This window comes from Epinephelus lanceolatus, chromosome 22 (assembly GCF_041903045.1).
Source record: "Epinephelus lanceolatus isolate andai-2023 chromosome 22, ASM4190304v1, whole genome shotgun sequence".
NCBI lineage: Eukaryota > Metazoa > Chordata > Actinopteri > Perciformes > Serranidae > Epinephelus > Epinephelus lanceolatus.
Genome location: NC_135755.1, coordinates 22,278,306 through 22,297,971, shown reverse-complemented (window position 1 = coordinate 22,297,971; position 19,666 = coordinate 22,278,306). Strand labels below are relative to the sequence as shown.

General features: G+C 41.7%; 1 protein-coding gene across 4 annotated transcripts in view; it reads right to left on the bottom strand.

Moving 5' to 3' along the window:
• Window positions 1-5,067: 5,067 nt before the first annotated feature.
• Window positions 5,068-19,666, bottom strand: part of LOC117246041 (RNA-binding protein with multiple splicing-like) — a 53,060-nt gene continuing 38,461 nt past the window's right edge. Inside the window, exons 7-9 of one of the 4 annotated variants that reach the window (XM_033609686.2) lie at window positions 17,116-17,185; window positions 6,140-6,259; window positions 5,068-5,550 (exon numbers count right to left, since the gene is read on the bottom strand). In XM_033609686.2, coding sequence (XP_033465577.1) covers window positions 17,123-17,185 — 63 coding nt within the window. In that variant the 3' untranslated portion in view covers window positions 5,068-5,550; window positions 6,140-6,259; window positions 17,116-17,122. The remainder of the gene's footprint in view (window positions 5,551-6,139; window positions 6,260-17,115; window positions 17,186-19,666) is intronic. The other 3 variants (XM_033609689.2, XM_033609690.2, XM_033609687.2) reach the window with 3 other exon arrangements.

The following is a 19,666-nucleotide window of genomic DNA, read 5'->3' as shown; positions in this document are numbered from 1 at the left end:
ATGCCAGGAAAAGATTCAGTACATCCCAATACATAGTATGTCAAATGCAGTATGCCAAAAATACCAGGATGTTCTACTACATCCAGGCTGATTTTGCGGTATGTAGCCAGCATGCTTTTCTGGTTATTCTGACCCATAATCCTCTGCACAGCAGTGTAACATTATAGTAAGTAGTAAGTCCCGATTGTGTGCACACTGCATGCAACAGTGCGTACTTTTTAAGGGCAGCTGCAGTACCTACTAAAAGTTAAAAGAAAAAGTATGTGATTTGGAACACACCCCAGAAGTCTTGTTCTACTGCCATGTTTTTACTGGAGGTGACAAATGCACATGCTCCCCCAAAATCTACACCTTTGATCATTCCAAACATTACTGATATTCAAATCAGATGTACTTTGTGTTTGCTGGTAATTAGTAAACGTCTAGCATGCTAACCTACTTAGCTAGGATGGTTAACTTGGCAACATCAGCGTGCTAGCATTGTCTTTGTGAGCATGTTAGCATGCTAACATTATTAGCTCATAGCTCTTGTTTTCCAAATATTCTCTACATTAGTTAGGAGGAGTTAAAAACAACTTAAAAAAGGGGAAATCACTCATTAGCTGAGCTGCTGACAGCTCCTAAACATATGATGACGGGTCACAAGTAGACATTGCTTCATTTTAGGTGGTCAAAGGTCAAAAGGTCTGGGGACTAGAGTATTAAACAGATCATGGACACACTGTGAATCAACACTCTGTAAGCACAGAGTGTAACAGCGGTACAGTGTGATAGCACACGATGTGGATATTAAAGTTAGCAGTGGCCAATGTTTTATTGCAGTGAGCCAAGTAACACAGCTGATAGGGAAATTAAAACAAAGTACACCCTCATGTCCAAGTAACTGATGAATCCAAAGCAAAGAAGAGTTTTAATTTCACTGTCGCTTTGATGGATGAGTGACGAGTATACGGACACACATCAGCAAGGACATTTGTCTGGCATGCTGCAGCTGAGAGAGGATGAGTGAAAGAGGACAGAAACACCTCTTTAATGGACTTGTCAAAGGGAGTAACGCCATTACAAAGTGTTGCCAGTTGGGCGTATGCATGCATGCACGCAGATGAGCATGTCCCCTTGGCCGCACCCATGCACACACAGGCACTTTTATCCCCCACTTTACTCCACTCCGACACCCTGCGTGTAACCCCCCCAGGCATGGACGAGCGTGTGCCACCTGGTGTGACTGAGCAGACAGAAGAGAGTGGAGACAGTGAAGAGAGAAACTAAATTGGCTGTGGCCTCTGTCTCAGGAGTAGCCAGCCCCTGGGTTAGGTGCTATTCTTATAGAGGGCAGTGAGAGGTCTCCAGCTCCCCTGGTACACAAAGCACTTTATAGGATCCCACATCATGTTTTGATGGCCTCCTGGGATTGTGGGGGAGGTGTTATCCGATGACAAGTGTGAGAGAAAGGGAGAGGAAATTGAGCTTTGACGCAGGTGGATTTCTTTGTGGATAAAAAGGCAACTTCTAAGCGCAGTCGAAATGTCGGAATCCAGTTTTAATTCTCTTCGAATATGGAGCCCAAAGACTGACAATCACTTGGTAGAAAAAAAGAAGACAGCTTTATTTCCTTCTCTAATCAGTTGATGAAACAAATAAAATCTTCAGGTTCATATTCACATTTTTGGGTCTCTGCTAAAACATGTTTACATGCTTTAATGTTCAAAAAACTTTATTGTTCTCACACTGTCTGCCTGTACATACCTGTATTCACCTATGCCTAAAACACATCTGTTTTAGTACCTGTCTCTTTAACCCCCCCTTTAAGCCCAGTCTGCTCTGATTGGTCAGCATTTCCAGGTCTTCTGTTTCTTGATGTCTCTGCACCATCACTGCAACTAATAGTCCTCATTTAGGGCCATTAGACGGCAAGTCGCCCGTATATTTACGATATTAATGTGATTATTATATATTTTGGGCAGGGCAACAATGGTTTGAGTGCACGTCACACACTGAGCGAGCCGCCTGTTAATGACGCTGTCGGCAAAGTAGTAATGATTGTGCTAAGTGGCTAATGGGCATGTAGCTACTTCCATGTTTCTGGGTAGCCCTGCACTAAAATTATCAACTTTATCGTGTTTATTAGAGCGAATATTTACAGAAGAAGGGAAAGATATCTGTCGGCTGTGGTTGGTTTGTAATGTGACTCCTGTCTGACTGCTGAGCGTGGCCTCTTCCTGTGTCTGTCCTTTCAAATTAAATTCCCAGTCATATAGGTTTTGATTTATTTTGACAAGGTGCAGCTCCTAATAGAGTTTCACTTTTTTTCCCCTTCTTCCTGCAACTAAGTGACCAATGATGACCTTTCTGGTCGATGAATGTTTGGTCAACTATTAGGGGGAAGCCCTAAAAATTACTAACGTGTGCATCCAAGATTACATGTTTCCCTGATGTCAGCATGTAGCTACATGTAGCAGTGTATGTGATGTAAACACTGAGTAGTGTGCCTGGAGCAGATGACCATATAAAGAATCTGTTATGAATAACAGATCTGATGATATGATCATGTAATTCCTTTTTTATTTTAATGTTATCTGATCATCATTTGTTTGTCAGTTTTGGGGCTCCATATTACAAATGTGCTTGACATCTCTAAAAAGTGTAAACCTGGAGGGGATCATGCTTTGGTCGTGTGTGTGTGTGAGTATCTGTCTGTTTGGAGCTAACCTTGCTGAACTACTGGACCAATCAACCTAATATTTTGTTTGCACCTTTATGTCTGTTATATTCAAGGATCTCTTGTGGTTGTGGTGATTCACAACTGTTGAAAAACCTGTTGTTTGTTTTTCACTGACTGCTCGCTCCTCTTGATCAGTTGGGGCCACAAGTTTTCTGGTAATCAGCTTGGCTAAAACAAGCCATACCAGCTTGTTGCAGGTCACATTTTAGCCTTTGTCCTGGCTCAAAGACTGCATAGAAAAGTTTAGTCTCATATTAAAGTATATCATCTGCACCTTAATTCTATACCTGATATATTAAGATCCACCACAAGATGAATAAATCCCCATTATTAGTGATCTTCGCTGCTAACTTGACCATAAGGGAGCTGGGAGGGACAATGTCACCGGCCGCAGCTCTCCACGGTCCACCTGTGACCCCGTTTTGTTAAACACATCATCAAACCACATTGGGAGTGTGGAGCATTTTGCCTGCTGAGTACACTTTTCTATATTTTTTTAAATACATGAACTTACAGCACGCCTCTCGAGGCTCTATCACAAAAACACTGAAAAAGATAAGAAAAAATGACAGCAGGGATGACGTCAATCTTTAATGGCGGACGGCCTGAAATGTCTTCATTTAACATTTTCATAAAAACTCATTTTGATCACCTTTTTTTTTTTGGTTTCAAACAAACAAACAAACCTCTGCAATTCACTGAAATACAGTTTCTCCTTACAGCGGCTAAGGTACATAAATACCAACAGTACTGTATGCATTAAGAAAAAGAAAAGAAGAACACACACATGCCGTGAACATGCACAGAACACACAGGTACGCACATGGTATACTGAAACAAGAAAGGAATAGTTCTCACTGACAAAGAGAGGGGGAGGGGATCATCATATTCATTTCCAGAAACTTCTGTACCGCACTGCTGGCAACACACACAAAGATCCATTCGTTCAAAGTTTTTCTCTGGATTTCACAGTGAATTATGTAGGTAAAACAGTATTCATATATCAGATACAAACACAAAAAAGAAGCTCTAGAAAATTACCAAATGAATATACAATTAAACTTACAATAATACTTACAATGAATTATATGATGGGCATCTTCTATGAACTTTAAAAACATAATACCCATAAAAACACACACGCACACACACACCTTATAAATACTTGTTCTAATAAATTTGGTGCCACACTTGGCTTAAAAAATGTCTGTAAAAGCAAAACCTGCTCCAGAAAATCAGTCGGCAATATGTGCATATTATTATTATTATTCATTACAAACACTGACTATATGACTCAACCACTCCGATATGATTGTACACACCTGGGCTAAACATTACAGGGAAGATTGTTTTTCTTTTCTGATCGTCTCATCACCGAAGTGTGACTCGGCCCCGTCAGCAGAGGACCAGAACCGCTGTTTGTTTTTGTACGAATGCGACATGAATGAGGATTTTGGCGTCAAGATGTCACAGAAATATGATCACTCGATGATATGTCAAACAGCAAAGACGTTATTGCAGGCCCAGAATACACAAAGATTACAAAAGATTTTTTTTTTTTTTAACACTCCAATCATCACTATGTAAATTCAAAATTTACAAAAGCAGGTTGAATCACGTTGGCTCCCTAAAAATAGACAAAAGGGACAAATTGCTTAAAGTGAACATCCTTTCAGACGCGAAGTGGCTCTTTGGAGTGACACCAAAAGAGACATGCAGCAAAAATAATGTCATACTTCATAAGAAATCAGACTGAGGACTACAAAGCAGTCAAAAACGGAATAATTCCACTAGCCTAGATAGCTCTCCAGTGTAAAAAATAAAATGCTTTGGTCTTTTGTTTCTCTATACTGTGCTGCTGTCCTCCTGCTACACGATGAAGGAGCACGTTACTTATTATAGCAGGGCTCAGTTTGCTGTGTTTTGTCTTTAGGGTCACTCTACCTTCACCGGTCGACGGCTTCTTCCTGTCAACGCCTCTTTCAACACATCTGATTACCTCTAACTGTGAAATTAGGAGCTGGATCAGGTGTGTTTTTCTCACTCAGAGTCATCATGGACAAAGGACTAATATGTTCGTTTCATAAAGACGACACACATGAGCAAACCTAAATCCACACAGTATGTAGAAAAGACAAGAGCAAACCCACAGGACTGCTTTGGTATAGCAGGGGCGACTTACCATTTTATAATGGCACAAACAGGAAGGGCAAAAAAAAAATAAAAATATGAAAGTTCCTCACACACTTTAGCACAACATGAACCAATCAAACATTTCAAACATTGTCTTGATTACAAAAATACTTTTTTGTATTTCTTTAAAATATCTAAAAATGTACAGCATCGTTTTTTTTCTTCTTTTTTTTGCAAAGTCATGCTTCAACATGTATTTAATAATCATAATAACATTAATATGAATGATATACAGAATAGTAATAATTATAGTCATATAATAACGTTACCGGGCAGCGCTTTAGCCACACGTTCAGAAGTCTGGCCTTGCAAAGTGGCTGCATAAAACGTGTTTTGCACTCCTTTGGCGGGCTGTCTTTTTACACTTGCATATACAGAATGCACAGCAAGAGTTAACGTCAGACAGGCGATGCAGTCAACTGGTAAACAAAGGGTGTGTGCGCCCTTGTCATGCATGCCCGGTACCTTTCACGGAGGTGTCAGAGGAGGTGTAGCCAAAGCGCTGCCGGTAAATCTAGAGTATGTAACAGTATAAAAAAGAGTTGGAAGGAGTTTGGGGGAGGGAGGGGTGGGGGCTTGATGTGTGATGGAGGCTGGGGTCTAGTATGTCCTGAGGCCCATGAGGCTGCTGTTGCCTAAGAGAGAGACAGACAGAGACAAGAAAAGGGGGTGAGGTTGCCATGGTCGCCGCACACGAACCTTGTACACTAATGAAAACACAGGGGGATCGTGTGGAACTGTTGCATGACACAAACACATTTGCACAGCTGTAAAAATCACACACACAGAAGGTACTTTATTGTGGGCACACACACTTACATACGCACAAAAACGTGTTTCTTGTTTTCCCCTCAATTTATCACACTTGCCTTTGAGACGCCAAGACCACACACACATTCATCCCACAAATATCTAACGCTGCAATCCTGGGTTTGTTTTCAAAACACTTTGTGTTGAGCAAAACCTGAAATGTACACAGATGAAAGTTGACATGCTGTCAATATGGCTTGGTGCTGCTGTGTTCATTCCTGCAGATATCTTTGGCAGTGCAATGCCATCTCCCCCACAAAAATATAAAAAAAAACTAGGCTTTCACAGCTTCTTCCACAAATCTACACTTTCAAATCAGACACAGTGCCGGGAGGGAGAGGCGAGGTGAGATTTACACCTTTTGTCCTCGCCTGTTGGGATCAATGGTCGTGAAGGCAGAGCCATAAAACTCACCGACGGTACGCTGCTCCGTGAGCCGGAGTCAGGTCAGTCCTCCTGGTTTCTAATTGGACACGAGAGGCAATCAGCAACGCCCGTCACAGCCGGCCACGGCCACCATCACACATCAGGAACCTGAGGACACAGCGGAGGCAGAGTGAACAGGCTGCAGGAGGGTTTCTGGTGAGGCTGGTTTAGGTTGATATATTGTATCCACCCACTATAGACTCAGGGATTTTTGAGTGTTGTGTGGTGTTATTTTAAAGGGTTAAAGAGTCACTGCCACTTTTGCCAAATGAGTCAAATTCAAGAGCTGCACTCAAACAAGACAGGACCTTATGATATGAAGCTCCTTATCACTGGCATGGCAAAGTACAGCTGTGTACAGAGCTGAGCTGAGTATAGCTATAAAGGAATACTCCGCTAATTTAGCATCACACTTCCTCTTAGATAGGGGGCTCAGAGAGGAAAGGATCCTACACTTCCCATAATGCAACTCAAGCTGTCATTAGATGCTCTCTGTCTGGTTAACGCCCACACCTTTTAAACTTCACCCCCAGGTAGGACTGCACTATTAACTGATTATTAATCATGACCATGATTTTGGCTACCCAAAATTATATGAACATGATCAAATGGGTTCTCTGCTCATAGAAAACTCTTCGCACTTCCTAAACTCATAGTCAGTCAGGCTGCTACCCGTGCACCCTGGAAGGACACTAAATTCAGACAAAGAGGAACCTCGTTTTAAGTCTTTTTTTGATGCACAGACTTGTAAAATAACAGGGATGCAGTACACACAGAAGTGAAAGCATGGCTCTGTTTATGCAAATGTGAAAGTGCAATGACAATATTTTGTCCCTAAAACCAATAAATAATCATGATCTCAATATTGACTCAAAAATCATGATTATCATTCTGGCCATAATCGTGCAGCCCTACCCTCGGTTTGTACTGCAGGCTTCCCGTGAAAGTAGTTAGTCTCCAAGCCCATGCTGAGATTACTCAAGCGATGTCTCTAAAGTAATTTTCTCAGCCTCAACACAACTCCTCCAGAGTCACAGAAGACACTGTACAAGTGTTTACTCAGAACACACTTAACCAGTAAACTGATTACCATATGTAAAATCAGCCGACTGCTCCATTAAAGAGGCAGTTTTGCTATCTTCTGCAAAATCTTTCGAGCTCAAAGTCCAGCTGTGACAAACAGGATGTCAGCTGACAACAGTCTTAAATACTTATGTTAAACTTGTGCCTAACAACCATATCTCCCATGATCCCTCCCCACCGCAGCTCCACTACCCGCCCCGCCAACACACTGAAGAGAAAGGTCAACCCTCCGACCCCTCAACCACCCCCAGATGTATCACCAAAAATAGACGTCTCTAAGAGACCGTGGTAACTCGGGTTCAGGGGGGGAGGCAGAGGAGGGGGGCTCTTTGGAACAATAAACAATTAGAAAACATAACATGACCTTAAGAGAAAGAAAGAAAGAGAGGCAGACTGTTGCAGGCAAAGAAGGGAAATGGGTTGGGAAGTGTTCCCCACTCAGAGAACAGTGCGTTTGAGGAAGGGGGCACGGCTGGCCTAGCTAATGCCCTGTTGCGCGTTCAATCAAGGGTGAGGGAATCGATGCGTTATACAGCCGCTCGGCTAAGCTGATGCGACGCATACTTCCAGACCACCCTATTTGTTCTGGCTGAGACGCCAAGGTTAAAGATTGGGTTGATCATTGAACATGTCTGTGCGGATTAGGGAAAGGTTTAGTGATTTGCGGGCTTAATGTGTTACATCCAATAACTCGGCCCAGGCGCATAATGTGAGATAGGTAAACAAGTAGTGTTTGAGAATGTGGGAGGCGACTGGGTTTCTCATGAATGTGTGCACTGTTTCCTTTTATTCAGCTCGGCTTCATGCAGCAAATATTCCTGTGTGTGTTATCAGTGATAACTGATCTCGTGCTGCAAATGAAGGGATGGCTTGTTCAAATTTATACCCAACACTTGACAGTGCTTTGCTTTAGCTCTACATGGTCTATAATATATGTTGAAGGATCACAATACAGTTCAACAAATTTACGACAAATCACTCAAAGTACATCTAACCCTGCTGCAAACACTGCTGTGATTTAGAAAGTTGAATTTTAGTTTTTGCGGTGTGTTCAAGTGCAACTTTTTAGCCGAGAAACACCCAACGTGAGGTAACGCAAGAGTTGGTCTTCATCACTACTAGTTCTTTGATGTTGGTTTGGTGTGACTGAGCAGTCAAGAAAAATGCATTGAAAAAATCCATTGCCCAAATTCAAATATAGTCAGGGAAAATGTAAACTTCTAATTCGGGAGCTAAAACTTGCACAAACACTCATATGGTTCTTAAAGATTTCTACCTGTGCAGCACGGCCATGAAAAAAAGCCCCGTCTGAAGCCCCTTTAATCCAGAGAAAAGCCTTCAGGCCCTGGCTGTGTTTCTCACATACCAGCTATAGCTGCTGGAGCTGGGTGGTGATGAATGCAGCTGCTGACATGTATCTAGCTCCTCAGACCTGGTGCAGGGACGAGGCCACGGTGTAGCTATACTGTATATGTGTGTGTGTGTGTGTGTGTGTGTGTGTGTCAGTAGGGGGTGAAGGAATAAAGTCCCACTTCCTTATTAGAAGGGGCCCCAGCTGGCCCTCAGCTCTCCAGTGGGAGTTAGTCCAACGTTGCACAGGAACCATTGGTTTTGTCGGGCTATTGGCCAAAAAGCTCCTCAGGGCAGGAAGCCAGACTACACACACACATACTCACACACACATTAGTCGCCCTCAGGTTCACACACAAGCATGCATGACACACACACACACTACACTCTCCCACCATGTCTTGTCAGATGGAAAATCCGGATTACCTTTCCCTCCAGTTCACTAGGCATTAATGTCCACTATTCGGTTGTCTTTGGATCTCGCTCTGTGCCGGAGCATGAATGTCAAATATAATTCTGGTTCACAAACATTCAGATGAATGACCAGCCTAAGCCTCCAGGGGTATTACAATAACAATAACTTACAACGTAATGTGTTTTTAAAGAGTCAACAGTGGGTAGCTACCTGTTTCAACTTGCATGAAGTGGCACTGCTGTAAGTAAACTTTTCAACATGTCACTTCCTCCGACAGGCAGGTTGCCAGGCGATTTGGACAACTTATTACCCGCGGTGACTAAAGACCCCTGAGCACTTCCTCACTTTCAGCTGTTCACACACACGTTCAAGTCTCCCACAGTTAGACTTCCTAAAGCGAGCCACATACTCTGTGAGAAGTCCCTGTACGTCAGATGCCGAGACAACCACTGACTGACCACAAGTCTCTCAGGACTGCGGAGCCGTAAGCTTCTTTGAATTCCCATTGTGAAGGTTCGCTGTCACCAGACGCCTTGAGCATGAGTAACAGTTCACCAGCGCTGCCTCTTATTCAATGCACACGAGCCATCAACAGCAGACAGATTGGACAATAGTGGTGCAACACAGACAGCTTCTCTCTGTAACCTCAGCTCAAGTTTATTCTTGTTGTCTTGCAGCTAAAATTCTTCTCAAAGTGTTTCACAAGCACTGTGCTGAACGGATTGCATTGCACAAATAAGTAACACCCTCGTCACAGCCCACATCAAGACATCAAGTAACTGTGTTCCCAACTTGTCTCTGCTGAACGGACATGAAGGGCCAAAAAACACAAGCTGTTTGTTTGCAAAGCTGCAAAATGTCAGGGACAAACAGAGCAGCAAGGCTAACTCAACACTGACTGCTGACTCTAGAAAATGACCAGCATTTTCTTCTTTAACTACAAGGGCACTCAGAGAGAGCAGACCTTTGCCAAGGCCAAATGCCCTATCATGCAATTTTAATGAAAGTGAGAAACAATTTGTGTATCCACCCCTTGATTCTAATCTGCTCCAAGATTTAGGGTTTGTTTGATCCGCACTAAACTCTTCCACCAAGTTTCATGAAATCTGGGCCAGTAGTTTTCTTGTAATCAAACCAGAAAACAAAACCTCCTTGGCGGAAGTAATTATGGTTACCATAAAGATAAAGTGAATCATACTAGAAGTCCTTTTTAGGTATGCGTTATCCAGACGTTGCGCTAGACTTTTTCATTGCAAGGTCATTTTGACCGACAGGGTCATAAAAATCCGGTCATAATCGATTTTTACCGGTCATTTTAATTTTCGTTTTTAAATTATAATAAAGATATTCAAAGACATTTAGTTTTCATTCATTCGTTAATCCAACAAGCAAGTTATAAAGTGTGCATTAATAAGGACATGAACGAAAAGATGAACAGACATCCACACACCCATGCCATCAGGCTTCGCCCTGGACACACCGGACGGCGCTAACGCGTCACTAACGCGTCCAGTGTGTCCAGGGCGTTATGTAGTTATGCCTGTAGGCTCGGTGACACAAAATTAAAATTGTAATGAAGTGATTAGGGTATTGAAAAATGTGTTCGGTTATGCACTGTTGTAAATTGCTGTTATTTGAAATTATAAACACGGTATTTTCTCCTCACATTCCTCAGTGCGTGCTGTTGTTATTTTATTTTGAAAATTGGCCGGATTCTCTCGTCTTTTCTGTGTCCGACTTCCTGTTTGGTACGATCTGCTCTATCCAGCTTGACAGAAGCGCTCGCGGCTCCCGTGAAAAATAGACCAGACGCCGAACTGAAGCGCTGCCTCCGCGGGCGCTCTGCTCTGCTCAGCGGCCTGTGTGGACAGTCAAATAGGTTAACATGGGCACTGACTGAAACCCGCCTCCGCTGCTGGGTGCTGCGCTTCGGTTCCGCGTCCGGTGTGTCCAGGGTGTTATGTCAACAACGCAACATGAAGCAGATGAATGACTTTTTCTCTGCAGACAGTGTGAAAACAGCAGCCACTTAAACCACTGACTGTGCACTCCGCCGCCAAGTGGGCAGGGGTGGTAATTGCAACCGGTCAAACTGACCGACGGCCTTCAGATTTTCCGGTCATTGTTGTAAAAATCCGGTCAATGACCGAGAATATCCGGTTAACGCGACCCCTGGCATTATCTGATAAATCTCCAAAGCTGAGACCATGGTTCTCTGCCAGAAACTGGTGAATTGCCTGCTCAGGGTTGGTTGAGAGTTACTTCCTCAAGCAAGGGAGTTCAAGTATCTCAGGGTCTTGTTCACGAGGGAAGGCAGAATAGAGTGTGAGATGGATCGACGGTTTGGTGCGGCTTCTGCAGTGATGCGGGAAATTACGATTTCGATTTACTGGTCCATCTATGTCCCAACCCCCACCTATGGTCATGAGCTCTGGGAAGTGACCGAAAGAATGAGATCGCGGATACAAGTGGCCAAAACGAGTTTCCTCCATGGGGTGGCTGGAGTCAGAACTTAGATATAGGTTGAGGAGCTCAGAGTAGAGCCACTGCACCTTCACGTCGAAATGGGTCAGTTGAGGTGACTCAGGCATCTGATCAGGATGCCTCCTGAGCACCTCCTGTTAGAGGTGTTCCAGGCACGTCCCACTGGTAGGAGGAATGGGGGCAGACCCAGAACACACTGGAGGGACTACATATCTCATCTGGTCTGGGAACACCTTGGGGTCCCCCAGGAGGAACTGGAAAGTGTTACTGGGGAGAGGGATGTCTGGGGTGCTTTGCTTGGCCTGCCACACCCCCGACCCAGCCCCGGATACGCGGATGAAAATGGATGGATGGTTATCCAAGAAAATTGTTAGGCACTGAAAACTCGCATGCTGAGTTTAATACATATTATTGTTCTATTCATTGCAAAAACTGTGAAACAAGAAAGCTGAAAAAGAAAAAATCTGTTTGATACGCTGCTAGCAACACTGGAGTCATAGAAAGAAGACTACCAATTTGCTGAATCCAATGATCCTCAACAGAGGCTGGCAGTATGTCTAAAGTAGTGACAAACATGCAGACGGATATTTAAAAAATGCAATCGAATCTGTTCTGAAAACACAACGTGAGGTCAGATTTATTTTTAAACAAGCAAAAAAATTCGTACAAAAATACAGATTTGGTGTGCAAAGGTCTTTACTCAGAAGATATGTTTTGCGGTGCGATTAATCAACAATCACCATTACACTGCAGATTTTAATGCTCTCTCAAAAAGTAATTTACTTTACAGGACCACACTGATGGATACTGGAAATAAAACCTTCTACTGAAGAACAATCTCTTAAATGACAGGGTCATCTTGCCTTTAAGAGTCAGTGCTCACATTTTTTACTAACCAAAAAGTTGTTACTCAGTGTGAACTTTGCTCCAATGGTTTTATTAAAACATATTATCCCAGGGTTGGTGAATGCCAAGAAGCGTCTGTGTTTTGGGAAGTGTTATGCAATGGTACGTCTAATTTTTTAAGTGGGTAGATAGTTTAGCATAAATTTGTTTCCAATATCTTTTTATCTATTTATCTGTCTTTGAGATTTCTGCCTCCACCACAATACAATAAAGCTAAAAGGAATTAATAGTTAAAATGTCTGATGTTCATATTACATGAGCCAAAGTTTAAAATAATGAGGTAACTGTATGTAATAGTAATCCCTGTGAGCAAAAACTGTGCAGAGATGCTGAGATTCGTGAGACCTTGTAACACTGACCAGTCAGAGCGGACGAGTTTTTCGGGAGGGGACAGTCACTAAAACAGATCATTTCAGACAGAGGGTGAACACAGGTGGACCAGCACAGACAGCATGAGGAAAATAAAGTGTTATTAAATTAAAGCAGAAGCCCAAAATACAAAATATGAACCTAAAAATGAGCATAATAGGTCCCCTTTAAAAATAACATCTAAAACACAACACAACAGCGTCAGAGAAACAGTGTCCACATTATTCTGGATAATTCTGACATCACCGTGGACAATCTGCCAAAGGACTTGTTTCATAGAAAACTCTTCACAGCATGGTCTGTGGTTTTCCAGAGTAACTTGAAACTGCTGACTTATTAATGTGTCATTTCTCAATGCTATGACAACCAGCAACAAAATTCCTTTCACCTCAGTGGTGTTGGGATGGTAGCAGAGACGTCAGTGACAGATAAATCAAAACCTGGACGGCTAAATCTATCAGCGTGAAAAGATACCAGCAGAAGTGAGATAATCTGTTTTTTGACATTTGGATGACCTGAATCTTTGTGTTTGTGTGCGTGCTGTGGGCCCTGTGTTTGGGCATGTACGCTGCACACTACATAATTTGAGTGTGCTGCATATGTGTGTATCTGCTGCAGTGGCCTGTAATTATCACAATATTCTGACTGGATGTCTCAGCTTCACTTCACCCTCCACTGAGAGCCGGATGTGGGGATGTTGTTGTTTCACTGAGGGGCTAATATCCACTGGGGCAGCCTGACCGGCCAAATGACTTCCTCCTGGTTTGATAGAGGAGTAATTATTTCCTCAGAAGCCCCTCCCTCCTCCACTCCCTTCCTCCTTTACCCCCCTAACACAGACGAAATCCCCACAACATCAAATTACTCTAACAGCTTTTTTCCTCATGCAGCATGTCTCCGTCTTTGGAAACAGATAAGTCAGCTATGATGCAGGGTTACAAGGGGACAGCACAGGACTAGCACCAATCAACAGCTTGATAAATGTTAGCCTCCGTGCTACCCACCCACTCCCCACTCACTCCCTAAGGGGTCGGGAGAACATGTTTCTTCCTGTCCTGAGACATTGTCGGGAGGTTACTGGTGACAGTGCGACTGGCGCCAAGTGCAAACACACACAGACACAGTCAGCCAACACGGATACACACACTGGCGGGGGGTTTGTTGTGCTTTGTGGTTTTGTTTTTTTGCAAGCAGCACAGCGAGGCACATGTGCTGTGTAGCTCATGCATGGTTACAGTTGACTCATGTACTTATCAAAGCACTTATTAGAATCCAACTGCTCTGCGCACTGTCTGCGGCTCCACTGAAATTAATTCATCTGCAATTTATTTTAAACAAAGCCCCATGCTCATCATTTTTTTTAATAAAGACTCATAAAAAAGGCCCTTCCGGCAGTACCCAGGTACCTCAGCAGTTCACGGTGCATATTCCACATTTACGACCTTTTGGAGCATCACATCCTCCGTCTCCTTCTGTCTTTATAATTCTCCACTGTGTGCTTTGTCATAATGCGGAAATGCCAAAAAACGTTTTTAAATTAAAAAATGTATTTCATCCTGCCAGCGTTTGACAAAATGACAAACACGCCCTAATATCTGCAGTACAGTACCAACACTATTATAGGACAATATTCAGTGTGTTTTTATGGCGATGTGCGAGCGCTGCACACAATAATAAACTTTCCCTCACATACAAGTGCAATAAATGGAACCAATAAGTTCCCTCTGATCCTCCACAAAAACTACTCAGTATGCATAATCTTAATGAATAAAAATACAGTGTGAAAAGTGGATTTTTGTTCTGAAATCGTAGAGAATCATCATCATTTAATCATCAGTGGAGAGAGGAGTGTTCAGATCCTCATTTAAAGCTGCAGTAATCAATATTTTTACTTTAATGACGGATAAAAATTCCATGTAACGTGACAGGGTGATGAACCCCCAGAGAATTATTACCCGAATGAGCTCTACAGAGAATTTCCGCCTCTCCTTGCTAAAAATGTACTATTTTTGTGTACACTCACCACATTTATTGTATTTATTTTTTTATACTTTTTGTTTTTTACATTTTTTATGTTCACCAAGTACAGGAACAAAAGCAAGGAAAAGAAAAAAGATAAGCAGTACACGGGGAAAAAAAGACAAGTATAAGGTTATGGGATGTTTACAAAGACATGACAAATCCTAATAATTTAAAGTAAGGTGTCATATGTGGTACGTACAATAATCATGTGGAATCTGTCTCATTTGCTAAATAAACACACCATTTTCTCCAACATTTTTTGCCCAGTTCTTTTTGAAGTCGTACAGAGTAGGTAGCTAGTCAAAGGCAGCAACTTGCTAACTATTAGCAGCTAAAGACAGGATATTAGGGCAGGTGATGTCTACCAAATTGCAATAGGACTATGTCCACAGTGAAAGTGAAACATTGTTATGGACGATCATATCGTTGTTGAAGGTGGGGGTGGGTGCCTTATGGGCTACAGTTTTTCATATACTCTCTTTTATACTTTTTACACATATGTATGTTGGATAATAATAACTGTTTATTATTTTTTTTTACATTTGAGCCCATTCATAGTCAATCCTCACCTTTTCACTAAGCATTTCCTTATTTTTCTTTCCAATGCCTTAAAGAAACCTCATTATCATTATATATATTATATTTTAAATACAAGTCAGTGATGTTACTGTGAAATATACCTGCGAACTGAAAAAAAAAAAAAGCTGTCAGCCCAGGAGATGTGAGCTGATATTGAGCAGTGATGGTGGCAAAGAATCACAATGTAGGTGACAAACTTAAAAGCTAAAAAAAAAGAGGTACCTATTCATCCATCTGGCAATAAGTAAGTGTCTGACACTCCTTAAAATACATATTCATCAGCTCTAAAATGCTTAATATTTATACCCTGGTGTCCACCTTCAATTGCACTCGCAAAAACAACTGGAGCACCGTTGATAAATTAAAATCGTTACCTTTAAGTCACAATGTTGGGGTCAGTGGTCAATGACTGTCAGCCATCGCCAATGGAATATGGCATCATCCATCAGCCCAACTCTACAGGATATTTCATTCAAGTTAGCTGAGACTTGAGGTGCCAAAGTAGTTCACCTGATTGGGCATGTGCATCATATGTCTAGGCTGAGTCGTTACCGCAGCTGCCTGGGCTCTTTGCTACATATCAACCCCTTTCCCCTGCATTTCTTGTCTCTTTCCAAGCTATTACTATCTGTGATAAGCAGAAATGCCGAAAAACTAAAACATCTTTTAAACAAAGAGTTACAACAGAGCTAAAAGGACAGTGAATGTTGGACTTGCAATAGTCAGGTCGTCTGAAGCATAACTCCAAAAGAATGCTTTTTCTGCTCTGTGTCTGTGTTCACACAACACGTGAACAATGTGTATGTAGACATAGAAGATTCAGCACTAGAATGTAACGACAGTTTCAAACCTGGCAACATAAACATTTTGAATGGGTCCCTTTTATTTCCTGCTGGAATGTTTTGCAGTGAATGACATCAGCTGACAGCCAGTAAACACAGACCCAAGCTGTTGCCTAGTAATGTAAATCCAGTGAAACGGCCTATAGCTGTGAAATAAATGTAGTGACATAAATAGTACCTCTGAAATGTAAGTTGCAGTGACGTTCAGCAAAGAAATACTCAAGTAAAGTACAAGTATCTGAGAGCTGTGCTCAAGCACAGTGCTTGAGGGGATGTACTGAGTGACTTTCACCGCTGGTTATAATAACATTACCTATCAAAGCAGCTGATATTAGCATTTTAATCATATTTGCTGAGCTCTACCCTGTCTGTTTTATTAAAACGTCGGCATCTGAGCTCGTTGTATATTCTGTTTGACTCGCTGCCTTTGATGCCTGAGATCAAGCATCACATCAATGGAAAGAGTCGACCCTCTCTACCTTGTGACCGGAGTGGGGGAAAATAATGGAGTTCCCCTTTAAATCCCATCTTTCATGTCTCATGACGATGTGCAAGGAGTGGCTCTGGTTTCAGTGACCCACTCCGCTTAACACTCCCACATTTACTCCTAAAAGGCTAATTTGTTTCCTGTTTTGCGTCGGCATTTGATGTCAACTAGCAGAAACGTGACTAATTAGCTGGTTAGTTCGACATTGAGCTCAATGGAGGTTTTTTCTATGTGAGGTTTGAGGGCATGAAGAGGGCACTGGAGGAGTAACACCCTGTGATATTCCTGACATATGTTTAGGAATATCTCTGCGCCTGTTTAAACAAAGTGTCATAACATTTACTGAAGCTTTCTTTATGGCACGGCACAACGTACACTTTTTGGTCACTGTAGGGCTGTGTGTGTATATGTGTGTGTTGTTACTCACACATACTTCAGCAGAACTGCCTGGACTTCCATCCCTGAGGAGTTCCATCTGCAGGTGGGAGCCAGCGAATCTAAACACATGTAATCACAGATACATTAACACACACGCACACATACACACATAAAAATTATATCACAAATTATATTTCTGCAAACTTTAATGTAATACGCAATTTACAGAGTACTTTTGCTGTACTAAAGGTTTGCTTTTTAAATCTCGCTATTTCAAGGAATAAAGACATTTAAAGGAATAATTTCAGATTTTGAGAAATATGCTTTTTTGCTTTTGCTGAGAGTTACATCTGCATAGCAAATATATAGACCAAATCACAATGCTTGCTTGCAATGACTTGCAGGTAGAAAACCTGTGTCATGTCAGCTATTTAAAATGAAACAATACTGCCTCAATTTATTACATTTTTGCCACACAAAAAATGGCCTTACACCCACAAAAATCAACATCCATATGAGTGTACACTATTTAGAATATTTTCACGACTTAACCTTGCCATCAGACAGCCCTGAAGCCTCACTAAAGGCAACATCTCAAAGCCACTAGGCTCCATTGACGAAAACAGACATTTTAATGTGCAGTACAAGGGAGATGACTGTCTGCAGCTGCCTCCATCACTTAATGTGTGAGGTAAAGCAAAGAAAATATTCCAAATATGCTGTATATTTAAACTAATATTGATTTCTTTGGTGGCTAAAATATGTTTTACTGCAGCCCGTCCACAGAGGGATGTTAATTTTGTTAACGAAAACTATGACAAAAATTTTTCATCGACCTTTTTTCCATGACCATAATAATCTATGCTTCATTTTTGTTGGCAAGACGAGACTTGTCAAAAATGTAAATAGTGGACTATTGGACATTGAATTATCGTCTTATAATTATCTTCAAATGCCACTAGCAAACTCCAGTAAATAGTCTGTGCCAGGATGGTTTTCTAGCCAGCAAAAATACTCACACCAGAGCAGCGTCAGCCATTGTTGCAAATTATGAGCTGTTTAATTCAGCAGAAAATAATCAGCTGTGTGTCTGACTAAAACACAGACTAAAATGTGACTAGCAACTAATAAGTAATTAATAAGCATTTTCGTCTCAAGACTAAGATTAAATCTAAATAAACTGTCAAAATTAACACTGGCAGAAATGTCAGATAGGTTTGACAACCATGTTTAACTAGTCTATACATCTTTAAATGTTACAGTTACATATCTCCGCTATTCAAATCAATTAACAGTTGTCTACCTGGAAGTGACTGTTGTTCTTGTTAGCATGACTTCACAATGATTCTGTGTATAGCCAGTGGCGGTTAGCTTAGCTTAGCAAAAGACTGGAAACAATCTTCCTTGATGATGCCAGGCAAACAGCAAAAATTCAAAGATGTCTGGATCTGTCCAAGGCTAACTAAATCCACCCACCACCACCTCTGAATATCACTAATTAATATTATACATTGTATTTCATTTGATTACTCAAAAGTACGACAACAATTGTGGTTTTCACAGGGTGGTTATGTAGCATAACATTTCCGGGAGCTTCTGCTGTGGCAACCTCAAGGAGGGTTAACTGTTTGCCCTCTTTTCAGTCTTTATGCTAAGCTAAGCTAACGGCTGCTAGCTGTGGCTGCATATTTACTACACAGACATGAGAGTTCTTTGAATGTTCTCATCCAACTCCAGGCAAGAGAACAAATTAGCATATTTGCCAATAATATCCCTTTAACTCAAAAAGATTTTAGTTATTCTTTCTCATTCAGTAGATTTTCGCCATTGGCTTGTCTTTGCACAAGACATTTACAACAGAGAGGCGTATTGTTTTTATGAGATTTATTGCTTTGCTAACTGTCCAGCTGCTAAAATTAACTAGCAATCCAATAACATGACTGTACTCTCACTAGAAGAGATGACAGCAGCTGATTAACCAGGGAGCCAGAAAGCTGAGCTCATGTTAACATAAATTAGATTTGATCATTTAGCCTCGTGTGAGTGTGTGCCGTAAGATGTGGTAATATACATATTTTTATGTCTCACATCAGCATCTACTCAAGGTCAGAAGGGGCTGTGAGATGCTAACATTACGCACAACCCCCTACTGAAATCACAAAGCCAGATTCTCTTTGTGTGTGTCAGCGTGTGCTCACATACCCGACGCACATGTAAAAATGCCAGCTCGGCAGATTCATCTCGCGCTCATCTCAAATTCTGACATCATCTCAGCTTCAGCTTTAGTGTCTTCGCTAGGGGCCTTTAAACTGAAATAACCTTAGCATCTGCATTATATATGGTAATATAGTCTATGGATTCTCTAGCTGAGATAAAAGTCATTAATAACCCAGAAACTGTAACAATTTGAGCTTAAAATACAGCAAAGTACTGAGAAATCATTGCAAGCTTCAAAAAACATCCACAAAAATCAGAACCAGTACGTCTTATACTGAGATCCGCACCGAACAGGCTCCATGAGAAGAATTTCATGAGATCAATAATGAACTCTGATGTGAACTCGCAGTGGAGCTGGGCAGATTAGAAGGCCTCAATAAACT